We start from the raw sequence: 14,753 nt of genomic DNA on the forward strand, positions 1-14,753 counted from the left end.
GACTTTTTGTTCTAATTTTCCTTAAACTTCAGAAAAATAGAACAACCAACTCAACAGTTTCTCCATATGATGTTGGCAAACACACCATAGTAAATTACATTTTATTCCTAGTTCTAGTGCGCCATATTAGATTTTATGTATAATCTAGGCACATCTTTTGCCTAATGTACAAACAGTGGTTTTACATACCATACTGGAAATGCTGCATCTTGAGCTTTTGGAAAATTCCCTAAAATGTTGAGGACCTAGATATATTACTCAGACTTTCAAATCATCAGTTTGGTGTTGGCCTCACCTTTCTCAGTGTTTGAGTACTAGAAATTTTAAAACAATTTTATATTAATTGTACAGCTTGCATTATCTTTTGCAGCAGGGATTATTAATATGTATTTAGCATGGTAATGAAAAGTTAACTGGAACAGTTATTCTGTTATGTTAATTCATCTCACTCAAAAGTTTATGCTGAACCATAAATCCACCTCCGCCACCTGTCCCCAGGCTGTCATTAGTCTGTTACCACTGCATTGTAACTATTACCTGTAGTCCTGAATATTGCAACTAGAAACTTTTTTTTGTTTTTAGGAAAATTTGAGAAGAGAAAATATCACAAGACCCACATCATCTGGAAACTAATTGCCTTTGCATACTACTTAAGATATTCTCTGTCCAGTACTGTATTGCTTTTAATTATGAGCAAAGTGATCAATCAATGAACGATGCAAGTATGGCAAATGACTTTTGTATCTTCAGAGCCACTTAGGCATCAGATTTATTTTCTAAGGAAATGGTTCTCAAACTGTTGTCCATGGGCCACAGGCATTCTGTGGAGTTTTCCTGGTGGTAGCAGAACACAAAACATCTTGAGAGCAGTGTTGTGTAGGATTGAGAGGCTATGGGAGGTAATAGTTCACATGGGGATTGGAGAACCACTGACCTAAGGGTTAAAAAGAGGGTGTTAATACATTATCACAATCATCAATGAAGGATTGGGGTGGGAATGGGATGTTCGAAAAGGAAAGCTTCTATCCTACTCACTTTTTCCACTGTTGCTCCAAAATCCATAGCAGTACAGATTCTGGGATATGCCAAGAATTATAATAGTAGCCATGTCAGTCATGGATTGCCAACCTATGCTCTGAAACTATTACAAGTGCTTCTTTAATTAATCAGTAGTGATGGTTTTATTACTAGTGCATCCGATGCCTCACCTCTCCATACATTAAGGCTTTGTTGGTGAAGCCACTCTAAGTTCCATGTTCAACTCTTCTTATAAAAATGGAGGTGGAAATTGGGCGTGCAGTGTGCTAATACAGTACAGAGACATAATTATACAGTCCAGAAACATATTAATCAATTTGAGTATAACCTTAAATCCATTCTAAATAGTATTCATTTAAATACCTTGAAAGGTTGAAAATACTCAGAACTTATCCGTCACTCTTTTATATCTGAATCATATAAACTGCTCCACATTTTCATGAGAGAAATTCCTAACTGAATTATATAAAATGGTATACATTAGTAATATTTCACTTCATATAGTGCTTTTCACTGAAGAATTCTAAAGTACTTTTATAAGCTATATATGTGATCCTGCAAACCCTCACTCATGTTAGTAGTGAGAAGATGAGAAATTATTATCCATTTAATTTATCATATAAAATCAGCACTATACTTTAACACTTGTGTGGGCTTTTGAGAAGGTATAGACTTTTTTGTTAGTGTAATAATTTTCTGAAGTTAGCTGGACTCCCAAAATTCTTCTTGCAGTGAATTTTTATATATTTCTGATAGTCCTCTTTTAAAGAACACCAATAGTTTAAATCAAGTTGGTAGATAAGGTCTGCCAGAAGGGAGACCTGCTCTAGTAGATCTTATAAGGCCCACCCAAGCAAAGCTTCCCTACAGTGGGCATCATCAAGACCCTAAAAGGTAGATGGCAGAATTGCGCTTGGACATCATACAATTATAGCGGAGAGGAAGACTTTTTTTTTTTATGTACGTGAAAAGTTAAGCACTTGAAGGTTTTTACATGCTTTAAAATGTTTTTATGTATACATTTATAAATATAAAAATTTTACAGGTCAGCAATATATTTTATCCTTGTCTTCTTTAATTTTTTTTATTTACACTGGGCAAATGCCTGTTTTCAATAGAAATAATGAACTATTCCAGTGTGATTCTCAGTGTAATCATTGCATCTTAATTTTTCAATGCTAGGACTCTCTGATCCTTGAAAAGTCTCAAAACTGGACCTCCCAGAAAATGGACCATATTCTGATTTGCTGTGTTTGTCTTGGGGATAACAGTGAAGATGCTGATGAAATAATCCAGTGTGACAATTGTGGAATAACAGTGCACGAAGGTAATTTTGTCTCTTCATTCTATTTTATTATTGGGAAGGAAAAGATAAAGACATAAAATATAAAGAAAGTAAGTTGCCTGGTCTGACATATGAACCCTAAAAACCTGGTGTTAGATTCTTTGTGTTGCAGAGATCTTTTGCAGTAGTATAAAGTTCACTCTAACAGACGAAAAGTGATTTTTTCCCCCCCTTAGGTAAATGTGCTTTTTGAGAAGAAAACTTCAGAGAATATGAGGCAAGCTATAAAATAGTTTTTAGTGTAAATTCCATTTTGAAAATGCTAAAATGCAGGATATTATATTTCAGGTCTTATTTTTGGGAATACAGATTAAATTTAGGTGTACTAATGTTGTGCTCCTGCTTCATAAACTAGGGCATAAGGTCATGGCTGGAAATTCTAAGAGCAAAGTTTGCAGTGGCACAAAGTGGACAGAGGGCCAATGAGGCCCAAAAGGTGCATGTAGCTGATTGGGAAAGAATATGGTCAGGGCAGTTGAGTTTATGGGAAAGTTAGATGCTTGTTAAATGCAGTATATTAGTGAAGATAAGAGGTTGAAATCAGGAGTAAGTTCAGGCTATGTGAAAAGAGGAATTGAAAATTATTGTGGTTTTATTATTATTATTATTATTATTATTATTATTTGGTAATTGTTCCAAAAGTTCACACTGGGTAGTATTGTGCGTGTAGAAGTCTTCTTGTAACATGCAGAAAGAGATAAGAGAGCTAGGGGGTGTTGCCTTAGAGATGCAATTAAGTAGAGTTTCCAGTAGGCAGTATCAATCTGCCTGCCTTTTGGGTTTCATGAAAAAATTGAGGCTCAGAAATCTTTCTCCTTTAGTCTTTTCATTAGCTGGTCTACTAGGGTGACCAGGTGTCCGGTTTTGGACCAGAACACCTGGTTCAAAAGGAATCCTGACAGCTCCGGGCCATTGAATGTCTGGTTTGCGGTGCCGCAGCGGGGCTGGCAGGCTCCCTGCTGGTGCGGCGCTGCGGCCTGCGTGGCTCCTGGGTCCAGAAGCAGCCGGCATGTCTGGCTCTTAGCCTTAGGGGCTTCCAGGGCGGAGTCTGCATGCTGCCCCGCCCGCAGGTGCAGCTCCCATTGGTTGGGTCAAGGAAGGGGAGGAACTAGCACCATTCACATGCGCTCAGCAGGTGGCTGTTGAGGGGGCATATTTCTCCCTCTGCTGCCCAACCCTCTTCTCCTCGCGTGGCTGGGGTTGAGCTGCAGTGCATGCCCTGCTGCAAACCGCCATTTGTCTGTCGCCCCATCACCGGCACCCAGGAGTTGGAGGTATGTGTATCCCCATCTCTAAGTGCTGGGAATGGGGCTGCATCCCCATCCCCCTCACTTCATCCCTCCCACCCCCCCGTCATTGCATCCCTTCCCTGTCCCATCCCATCCTGCCCCTTACACCTACCCGTCACAGCCCTGTACCCCTTCCAGCACTCTGCCACCCATCCTCTCCACTGCCCAGAGCCGACACCCTCATGTTCCTCACCTCCCACATCCCAGCACCCTACTCACCTCCATACATTACCGCACTCCCATTATGTCTCTCTACATCTCTGTGCCCCCCACATCGTCAAGCACCTCCCCCTGCATCCCCATGGACCCCACATACCCCCCCACCCTCTTCTCTCTCCTTCACTGCCCCCTCTTGCTCCCACCCTCTTCTTGTCCTTGGCCTCTTTCCCTTCACATCTCTCTCCTCCACTCCCCCCACCCCTCCCACCCCAAATCTTTTCTCCTCCAGCCCACCCTCCCCCCTTCCCGGCTGGATGATTTAGGCACCCCCTGGAAAAGTGTATGAAAAAGTCTCTCTGTATAGGAAAGTGCATGCATGCATGCACGTGTGTGTAAGAGACCGTGTCTTTGTGTGGGGAGATGTGTGTATTGCCGCATGTGTGTGTACCTGTATGAGTAAAATTTACAGCCTATCTCTTTGACTTCTATTCCTTTTACTGGCTTGCGCAGAAATTGATGACACAAAATGTGTGTATTCATTTCATAACAAGTTTTTAGAAGAGACAGGAACTTTAAAAGAAATGTATTATTTCTTAAAAAGTGAATGTTGTGATTAGTAATTGCAGAAGAGCCAATGTATCAGACATTTCTCCCCACCTTTGTTTCGTTACATTCTGAACTTTGTTGCAGACTCTCTGTTTTATGTGTATGTCCAGCACCTACCTGGAGCCCTGATCTTAGTTGGGGTCTCTATGCACTAAACAATAATTGTAATAATACATAATGTGGGAAATATATGTTAGTGCATGCTAGAAGTGTACACATGAACACGTGTGTATGTGCATGTAGGTGTGGGATTCAGTTTGTACAGATTTATTTTTATAGGTACTGGACAGCTGTGCATTTCTGTGACTGTGCTCTTATGGATTTGTATTTTGGCTTTGGTAGTGGGCCTTCAATGGAACCATTGCAGCTGTGATAGTGTGAAGTCACAATTCCACACATAAAATTACAATAACTTCAGGGAACTAAACACATGGAGCTGGTTACAAAAAATGGGATGAGGGGAGGGATAGAATCATGAAAACCTTTGTGAAATTTCTTTTTTTTTTTAATTACCCTTTTTGACTGTTTTGTTCTCAGCTCTAGCATCTTGTAACAAATAAAACCTGAACTTAGCATAATACATCTGTCAAAACAATAAATATGTCTGTCTGCTCCGTGCATTGAAAATGAGCATGTGAGAGAGGGTGGGGGAGAGCAAGTGACAGAGGGAGGGGGGATGGAGCGGCAGGGGTCGGTCTTCAGGGAAGGGATGGGGCAGTGGGTGGGGTAAGGATGTTCCGTTTTCTGGAATTAGAAAGTTGGCATCTCTATGTACTACTAGTTTACTCTTAAATTTTTATTTATTTAGGCATGACACTGCAAGACTTTTAGAAACATGTTGCTAGAGCAAGCAAGTTAAAGGTGACCTGCAAGGGGTAGAGAAGTTTGTGCTATTATTTGTTTCTTTAAATAGCCTGCATTTTTTAAAATTGCTTGTTTTGTTCCATTTCTTTTTCATCTCAGAAATACCAGGAAAGTCAGGTTCTGTTTTCCCCGTTTTTGTAGGAGGACTTCTTGGATAACTCTGAAATAAGATTTGGAGCTTTATCAGCCTTAATTGAAGGGTGGGTGTGCTTTTTTCCTCCCAAGGGTCAGAGTTAGCTAGGTGTAAACAAAAATCAGAACATTTTAAATAGCTGGAGTAAAAGTGCTTTTAACTAATCAGATTTCATTTATTTGTTTTTTTCTGATGTACTATCCCTGTCAGTTCTCATTTGTCCATAGAGTTTCCTAGGAAAGCAAGGTAGATTACCTGAATTTCTGAAGTGCATTTAAAAAAAAAAAAAAAGAGGAGAAACCCCTAGAACCTCTGGTTTTCTATGTTAAACCTATAAAAGCCAGTAAGAGGCACTCTTATTTTCTTTGCATGTTGCTTCAAAAAGGCAAAATAGCTTTTCGTTTAATATAGAAAAATTATTAACTTTAGACTGAATCTCTTCCAACAAATAGTTCTTTGCTTCTTCTGTCCCTACGAACTACAGAGAAAGTTAATTTCCTTTTATGAGTTCATATTCCCTCCAGACAAATATTGACTACTTGTAATATTTAGCCCTGGTCTACACTGGGGGGGGGAAGGGGGAAATCGATCTAAGTGACGCAACTTTAGCTACGTGAATAACGTAGCTAAAGTTGACATATTTAGATCAACTTACTGTGGTGAAGACACCACGGTGAGTCGACTGCCTGCGCCTCTCGCAGCGCTGGAGTGCAGGAGTCGACAGGAGAGGGCTCGGGGGTTGATTTATCGCATCTAGTCTAGACACTAGATCCAATCCAATTAGGTGGGTAGTGTGGACATACCCTTAATTAGCTCTTCCTTCATTGACTAAAATGTCTTCGATGAGTGGTTTAGGGCTACCTAAAGTCTCTTGACAAGGTGGGAACTATTGGAGTTGTTCCATAAGAGAACTTGGTGTTTTGTGTATGAAATAAGTCAGGAGTCGGCAACCTTTCAGAAGTGCTGTGCCGAGTCTTCATTTAATCACTCTAATTTAAGGTTTTGTGTGCCACTAATACATTTTAACGTTTTAGAATGTCTCTTTCTATAAGTCTATAATATATAGCTAAACTCTTGTATGTAAAGTAAATAAGACTTTTTAAAATGTTTAAGAAGTTTCATTTAAAATTAAATTAAAATGCAGAACCCCCCGGACTGGTGGCCAGTACCTAGGCAGTGTGAGTGCCACTGAAAATCAGCTCGCGTGCCGCAGGTTGCCTACCCCTGAAATAAGTCATGCCAGACCAATATCACACATTCTCTGTCTCCTTACTCCACCTTCGTTACTCATGAAATCGTGTTTTGAAAATTCTCTACATCTTATGCTTTGAGCTAGCTACAAATTAATGAATTGAGACTCTGAACTTTTATTTTATGGTTCATTCCAGAACACATCTATCTCTGCATTGCCCACAACTTCTATTTCAATATCTGTTAATGTGCTGGTTGTAGATGGATGTAAGATGCAGGAAACTAGTTTAAACTAAACTTTTACAGCAATTTTCTCGTTTCCCTAGCTAGGTGTTGGCTTAGCTTATTAGAAAAAAGAAACCAATGCCTACTGTCTTTGAGTGATGATTGAATTGTTATGCTGGTGAAGAGTGATGGTGATAATTCTCAGAATATTACTGCATGATCAGCAAATATACTCCCCAGAGCAGTGGTCCCCAACCTTTTCGTCTGGTGGGTGCCAGATGAAGGACCACGGCGGCATTTCGGTGGCGACGCCTCTCGATGACGCCACTTGCCGTTGACAAGTGACGTCATTGAGACGCGTTGCCCCCGAAATTCGGGAGCGATGCCTCTCGATGACGTCACTTGTCGGCGGCAAGCGGCATCATCGAGAGGCATCCCCGCCGAAATGCCACTGAAATTCATTGGCATTTCGGCGGGTGCTCTCGGGGGGGCCAGGATGCGGGCGCATTAAGATGCCCCTGCGGTCACCATGGCGGGGACCACTGCCCTAGAGGCTTAGAGTTCCATGAAAATCTTTTTATGACAAAGTTGTAAGGTGAGTGAATAAACTAGTATCAAAGTATCTTGTTACAGTGCAGGTGGAAACTGCCATATATACTCATTCATAAGCCGGTTCGTTTATAAGCCAACCTCACCAACATGGATAAGTAAAAATGGAAAATTTTTATAACCTATTCATAAGCCAACCCTATAATTCAGGGGTCAGCAAACTTTGGCTCCCGAGCCATCAGGATAAACCGCTGGTGGGCTGAGATGGTTTGTTTACCTCGAGCGTCCGCAGGCATGGAGGTAAACCTAAGTAAGCAAAGTGTCCCAGTGCACCAGCTGCTTACCCTGATGGGCTGGGACAGCAACTGATGGGGAAATTTTGGGGGGGGGGAGAAGCTGGGAGTCAGGAGAGTAACCCCTATGATCACCCCCCACATGACCTCACCCCTAACCTGGGACCCCCACACTCTCCCCATCCCATCCCTTCCCATTTTATCAGGGAGGGCCAGGGAAGGATGTCTCTGGCCTGGCTGGAGCTGCTCCGGCAGGTTGGGCAGCGCAGGCGCAGCCTGCTCTGGAGGGCCAGACCGGGCGGCGTGGCCACAGCGGGCTGGGCTGCACGGCTGCAGCGTGCTCGGCGCAGCCACAGCCTGCTCTGGGGGGTGGGGCTGAGCAGCACAGCTGCAACCTGCCAGCCCCAGAGCTGCAGCTGCTTTGGAGGCTGGGGGGAGAGCAGCGTGGCCAGAAGTGGAGAGACTCTGTCCCCACCTCTTCCTTTCTGGCTCTGCTGGCTGTGCTGCCTCTCCTTGCTCCCTCTGTTGTGGGGAGGGGCTGTGTCCTCCCTTTCTATACCCATCCATAAGCCGCCCCCCTTCTCTGGTGCTTCCCTTTTTTACTAAAAAAATTTGGATTATGAACGAGTATATACAGTATATTGGAGAAGTGACAATCTTTTTTCCCTAGTTAAAATTCATGAACTCTTTATTTAATTTTTATTTTTTTTAATTTATAAAACATGTAATTCTTCCCTTAGTTTACTAAACCTCTTTCTTCAAAAATTTGAAGATTATAGTTGTCTGTTTGCACAATAATAGCTCCATATATTTTCTGCAGCAAAGATTATCTTTTACCTGTAGTTTTAAATGTCTAAAAGTACATTGTCACCAAACATATTTTGTCTTCAAGCTTACTCCTGTATCCCTTGATGTAAATAGTACAATGTGTATAATTTTTTTCTTTAACTTTTTAGAATGCAAACAAATCAATTAATTCAAACTAGTCCGAATTGCTAGAAATGGAACAAGATTTGTCATTGATATTCAGAATTTATTTTATTTAATAGGTTTAAAATCAGATTTAGTTAACCTTTACATTAATCCATGAAACACTTTGTTTTACTTTAGGAGCATGAATTTATTTAAGAAAATTTATGTAGAGAAACACATTATGGAAATGTCTTCTTGGCTGCTAGCTATGCATCTACTCTGCTTAGAAGAGGACTTACTGGGACCCTTAGCTCAAAAGTCAAGCAGTTTTTAGGAAAAGAGGCAATCTGGTATTATCCCTTTAAGTGAGTAGTGTCAAACAAAGAGGACTGAATTTCATGTTTGTTTATGCTCATGTAGATAAACATGTAGCATGTATATATTCCCTTCTATCCACAGTGAAACATTCACTGATATCAGTGGAAGTTTTGTACAAGGATCTAGGAGAGAATATGGCCTGTAGTAACTGTACTCGTAGTTTTCTTGTTCAGAATTTTATTGTTGCATATAATGTCACTAAGTGGAAAAACATACTAGCCTTTTCAGATCATCACTATATCTTATGGTTTCTCTTCCTTCTCCATCCTTTGTGCTTCCCTCCCACTTTCCTGTCTGTTTCCATTGCATTTCCTTTCATGCAGAAGCAGCTTTGCTCCCACCCTATTCTCTCTGCAAAGATTATCAGAAATGAAAAAGTTATTGTTAATCTTAAAATATTGTCATTTGATTTTATAGTTGACACTCCAGTGAGATTAATACAGGAAAAGAGAGGTCACATCATTGTTTCAAGCTGTCTGCAGACTTGGAAAGACCTTGCTGCAATGACTACCTCCGGTTCATATTCGGAAAGTTTTTTCACAGCCTTGAGAGCAAGGAACTTTTTTTACATGAAAGATTAGCTTCTATGCAAACTGAATGTCCCGTAAGTCTCACAAATACATCATGGGGACCTCGTTAAACCAGCTACCTACATGTTTGACACACTGCTTTAAACTTTGTATCTGAGTCAACAGCACAAATATGGTAAGAAGTATTTCTGTGGAGAAGACCAATGGAGTCCTACGTTACTCTAATTTTTTTAGGTATGGGGCTCAGGAACAAGCGGACTTTTAGATAGCCAGGCAATTGGCTGACTTCACTGAGGCATTTGTAGGGATAAACTGGTAGACAGTTTATTCTTTACATCCATTTTTCTTAATTTCATCTTGTCCAAATGCATCTGTTGTTGTTTTTGTTGTTGTTTACTTTTCAGGTGCAGTAACTTTGTTTTTTTTTTTTAACTCATTGAATATAAAGTCTGTTGATATGACTTGACTTTTTATCTGGAGTATGATGACGATATTATAAGGTGTACTATATCTTAATGGACATCCTGCTTGAAACAGGAATTTCTATAATGCTAAATGCATTCAAATGTGCTTTTTTTAGTTAGAAGGTAATCTTCAGACATTACATTGCAACTCCAACAGCACAAATATAAAGAAACTCGTATTCACAAGTACCTATAATTTTTGTGTAGATAAGCTGCAAAATAATTACCTACTTTCTGACTTCTGTAGTTATTTCTAGCATATTTATGGCTAACATTTGAGTTGTCTGAGATATAATTTAGTAATGACACTTCGCAGTCGAACAGCATATCAAAGAAATGAGTGGAGTCCTATGAAGATTAACTGGATTGAATGATAGGAAGAACTGAGTATGAAGGAAAATAAGTGAGCTGCAGTGTTAAAAGATAAAATGTGGGAGATTACATTTAAATTTGAGCCATGCTATCAGGTAATTGAGTAAATGTACTCTATAGCAAGATTGGCTTCATGTCTGTGGCAAGGGGCCTATAGCAAAGGGGTTTCGCCTCAGAATAAAAACGTTATATGTCACAGACTAGGAATTCTGCAGTGTCAGATGTATTTAATTAAATACCATTTTTTAATATGAGACTGGATAATTCAATTAATATAGTATGTATTGTGGTGCTTAATTTGATATTGTTGTGGTAGGAGTCACTAGATAGTGCTGCTACACATAGTTTTGCAAGGATTTTTCTTGGTATGTGAGTACTACACAATCTCTGCACAAATGCTGTATTGGTGTTATATAGTGTAAATAAAACAAGTGTAATCCCCCTTTTCTCCCTGGGTTACTCAGGAGTGGGCAGCCTATAGCTGAACTGCTCCGTACTGCTGTCCAGGCTGCCTGTGTACGGCTTCATGAGCCATGGGGTAGGCTGGGTCCCCAAGGATAACTACTGGCATTTCAACATCTCCAACAGGACATTTTCTAGTCTGGGAAGAATGTCTCTTCTTGCAGCATTGTGAAGAGCCTGGAGTTCTAAAAGATGCAAGCATTATACACCTTTCCCGACCATCCCACGTTGGTGTTGGTGAAACGGCCCTTGTGATCCACCAGTGCTTGCAACACCATTGAGAAGTACCCCTTGCGCTTTATGTACTGTTTGGCAAGGTGATCCGGTGCCAAGATAGGGATATGCGTTCTGTCTATCACCCCACCACAGTTTAGGGAACCCCATTGCAGCAGAGCCATCCACTATGACCTGCACTACCCTTGTTAGCAGAAAGTTATTGATTGTCTTGGTTGCTTGGATCAAAGCAGCCCCCACAGTAGATTTGCCCACTCCGAATTGATTCCTGACTGACCAGTAGCGCACAGGTGTTGCAAGCTTCCACAGGGCTATCGCCACTTGCTCTTCAACTGTCAGGGCAGGTCTCATCTTGGTATTGCTGCGCTTCAGGGTGGGGAAAAGCAAATCACAAAGTTCCATGAAAGTGGCCTTACACATGCGAAAGTTTTGCAGCCGCTGGGAATCATCCCAAACCCACAACTGTATGCAGACCCACCAGTCTGTGCTTGTTTGCCAGCCCCAGAATCGGAGTTCCAGTGACTCAGCATGCCCCAATGCCGTCATGATATCCCAATTGCCACATCCCGTGCTTTCAGGAACGTCCGTGTCCATGTCCTTCTCACAATCTTCCTTGTGCTGGTGGCTCCTAGCTAGGCTATGCACATACTGCAGGATAATGTGCGAGGTGTTTACAATGCTCACAAAAGAAATGTGCAGCTAAGTGGGCTCCATGCTATGGCATCTGCATGGACAGCCCAGGGAAAAAAAAGCGCAAAACGATTACTTGCCGTTGCTTTCAGGATGGGAGAGAGGGACAACATGTATCCAAAACCATCTGCAACCATGTTTTTGCCCCATCAGGCACTGGGAGTTTAACCCAGAATTCCAATGGGCAGGAGGGACTGTGGGATAGATACTCACAGTGCACCAATCCATGAGTCAATGCTAGCCACTGTATTGAGAAAGCACTCCACCGATCTAATGCGCTTAGTAGGGACACACGATTTGACTGTATAAAATCGTTTTGCTAAAGATCAACTTCTATAAAATCGATCTAATTTTGTAGTTTAAACATGCCCTAAGACTAGTAAGAATCTCTATAGGGGAGCAGAGGATGAAGATTTGTCTGACTTTCTCTCTCCTGTCCCTTGTTTCATGAGTTGCTGCTGAGACTTCCACCTACTCCTAATTTTCTCAGAATTTATAAACTTCTGAGTTAGTTTTATGGAGTTTTATCTCAATTTATAAGTCCAATTGATGTGGTGCATAGAGTTTAGAAGCTCTACAAAGATCTTAGTAGACATTATGAACTCTGTAAGGCAGATAACTGTCATTCAGAGTGATTGCAGTCTATAATACCCCAAACCTGTAAATAATACAAATGAAAGGCTAGTTTACTAATTCACTCTTCCATGCAGTACCCTGGTTTGTTTTCATGTGTCTATGAAAAATTTCAATGCAAGCCTAGAAATGTAAGTCTACTGACAAACATTTGTAGTAGTTTTTGTTTCATGGACAAAACTAAAAGTATTTTTTCTCCTCAATTTTTAATATAAGGAGAGAAGGAGGACTCTTTTTATTAAATTTATAACAGTATAATTACTTTTCGAAATGTTCACTTTTAGGTGTGGATAAATCCCATTTCTTTTATAAAATCTTTTATCTATCACTTTGCATAGATGCCTTTATTCTAAGATCTTGTAACTTTCTTGTAATAGCAGGGTACCCCCGACTGTGATGTCAGTTCTCCTGACACATTGATTGCAGTGTGTCTGAAGAAAACTGTCTGGTACATATCATAGCATGTGACATAGTTGTGGGTAGTGCACTTGCCAGCAATTGCCTTTGGGTTTAGTTGCTGTGAATTAAATAAGTTCTGCGTTTGCCCAGACATCTCTCTTTCAGTCTATTTATTTTATTACTTCGCTGTGATCTCTATGGCAGGGAATAGAATTTTCTGTGCTAAAAAGGAGTGTACTCTTAAGAGTACTTATTGTATAGTAAAATATCATTTAATTACTAGTATTTTGATTTTACAGCTTTCTCTGTCCTAGTGTTGGCTTTTTGTGTAGAATCTGTTTTGTGAAATCATCGCATACTTTTCATTTTCTGAAATTGACCTTGTCACATTGAACTTAAACTGAAAATAGGTCAATTGGTAACTAACTATGGAGGAGGGAGAAGACAGAATACTCTCAGATTTAATGGAAGTATTTTCAGAGGGAATAGAAAATTATGGGTTGTGAAATACAGTAGTTGTGAACATATATTGCAAATTTTTTGCAAATGCTGAATTTTCATTAAAAGTTCTCATTTCATGCCTGATGCAGCAGATGCTGTTGCTCTGTTAATATGATCTTATGGAAAGTTGTCTCTTTCCAGACAGTAGCAGCAAAGGTGGGAATCCGCCTGTCCTCACCTTATTCACCTCAGTGCAGTATGAATTTGAAAGCTCAATTGGAACTGTTACAATACTAGTGTTTTTTAAAACTTGGGTAATTTTCCATTAAAAAAAAATTACAATTCTGTGGATTAAAGCGAAAAATTGAAAAAGTCAAGGTTTTCAACATAAAACTACATATTGTCTACATTAAACAGTCTCACCGACTGTTAACACAGTTTGTGGAAGAGTTAATGATACTATAAGAATGTTAACACTTTATTTCCTAACTTTTGTGTGTTTAAACTCACATCCTAATATTACGTAATACATTTTTTTCTAGTTAGTGTAGAAAACATTCAGATGTGATGGTGGTGTACTGTGCGGTTTGTAAAGTGTGTCACACAGCAGCTTAATGTCATCTAGCTGGTGAGATGAAGTTTTTTTTAAATTAAATTAAATTTTTATCCACCATGTTCATGGACTGTTATGACCTGAACAAAATGTATTTCTGACACTTTGCAAAATTAGATGTCCCATGTATTCTGAAGGATACTGGACCTAAATTCTGCTGCAAGGCTCACTGGTATCTATTGTATCTTGTAAAGGTTATCTAATTCAATTAATACAAAACACAATTCTGCCTCAGAGTTGAAGCAAACAGCTAGTTTATTTAAAAAAAAAAAAAAAGTAAAATTAGAGAATTTTTGTAGAGGCGACAAGACCCAGACAGTTTGGAAGGGAGTTGGCACTCTGTTTAAAATTTAGGTTACACTAAATTTACACTAGCAATAATCGTTAGAATAGTGGGGCAGTTTTGGCTTGGAGGACAGAGACCAAACATATGCACAGAAGAAAACCATTTTGACTTTGACAGGTAGCATAAAAGGTAAGTTGATGTGGACACAGCAGCAAAATACAGACAAACGTGCATAGAATTTAGTAGCCGGACCCAGCTTTTATTATCTTTAACAAAAGGGGTGGGGGTGTTACCTGCCCCATCATCCATATTTTCCTATACCAGGCATTTAATTAGTTCCAATGCAGGAATTACAGGGCTCCTTACTATGTAACCCATAACTGGAGCCAGCGTTACAGGGCTCCTTACCATCTAACCCAGGGATCGGCAACCTTTGGCACACGGCCAGCCAGCATAAGTACCCTGGCAGGCCAGGCCGGTTTGTTTACTTGCCACATCTGCAGGTTTGGCCGATCGCAGCTCCCACTGGCCACGGTTTGCTGCTTCAGGCCAATGGGGGCTGCAGGAAGTGGCACAGGCCAAGGGATGTGCAAACCATGGCCAGTGGGAGCTGCGATCGGCTGAACCTGCGGACGCGGCAGGTAGAC

The 14,753-nt window shown here is 40.5% G+C and overlaps 1 protein-coding gene across 8 annotated transcripts in view; it reads left to right on the forward strand.

Annotated features, from left to right (window-relative positions):
- The window catches only part of PHF14 (PHD finger protein 14), a 281,202-nt gene that overhangs the window by 22,919 nt on the left and 243,530 nt on the right, over window positions 1-14,753 (forward strand). For all 8 annotated transcript variants that reach the window (XR_007772412.1, XM_050938592.1, XM_050938594.1 and 5 more), the window contains one exon: window positions 2,221-2,365. Coding sequence is in view for 7 of the 8 variants with exons in the window: in XM_050938592.1 (XP_050794549.1) it covers window positions 2,221-2,365 (145 nt within the window). In the remaining variant the exon portion in view is untranslated. The remainder of the gene's footprint in view (window positions 1-2,220; window positions 2,366-14,753) is intronic.

Source organism: Gopherus flavomarginatus, chromosome 2, assembly GCF_025201925.1.
Source record: "Gopherus flavomarginatus isolate rGopFla2 chromosome 2, rGopFla2.mat.asm, whole genome shotgun sequence".
In the NCBI taxonomy this organism is placed as follows: domain Eukaryota; kingdom Metazoa; phylum Chordata; order Testudines; family Testudinidae; genus Gopherus; species Gopherus flavomarginatus.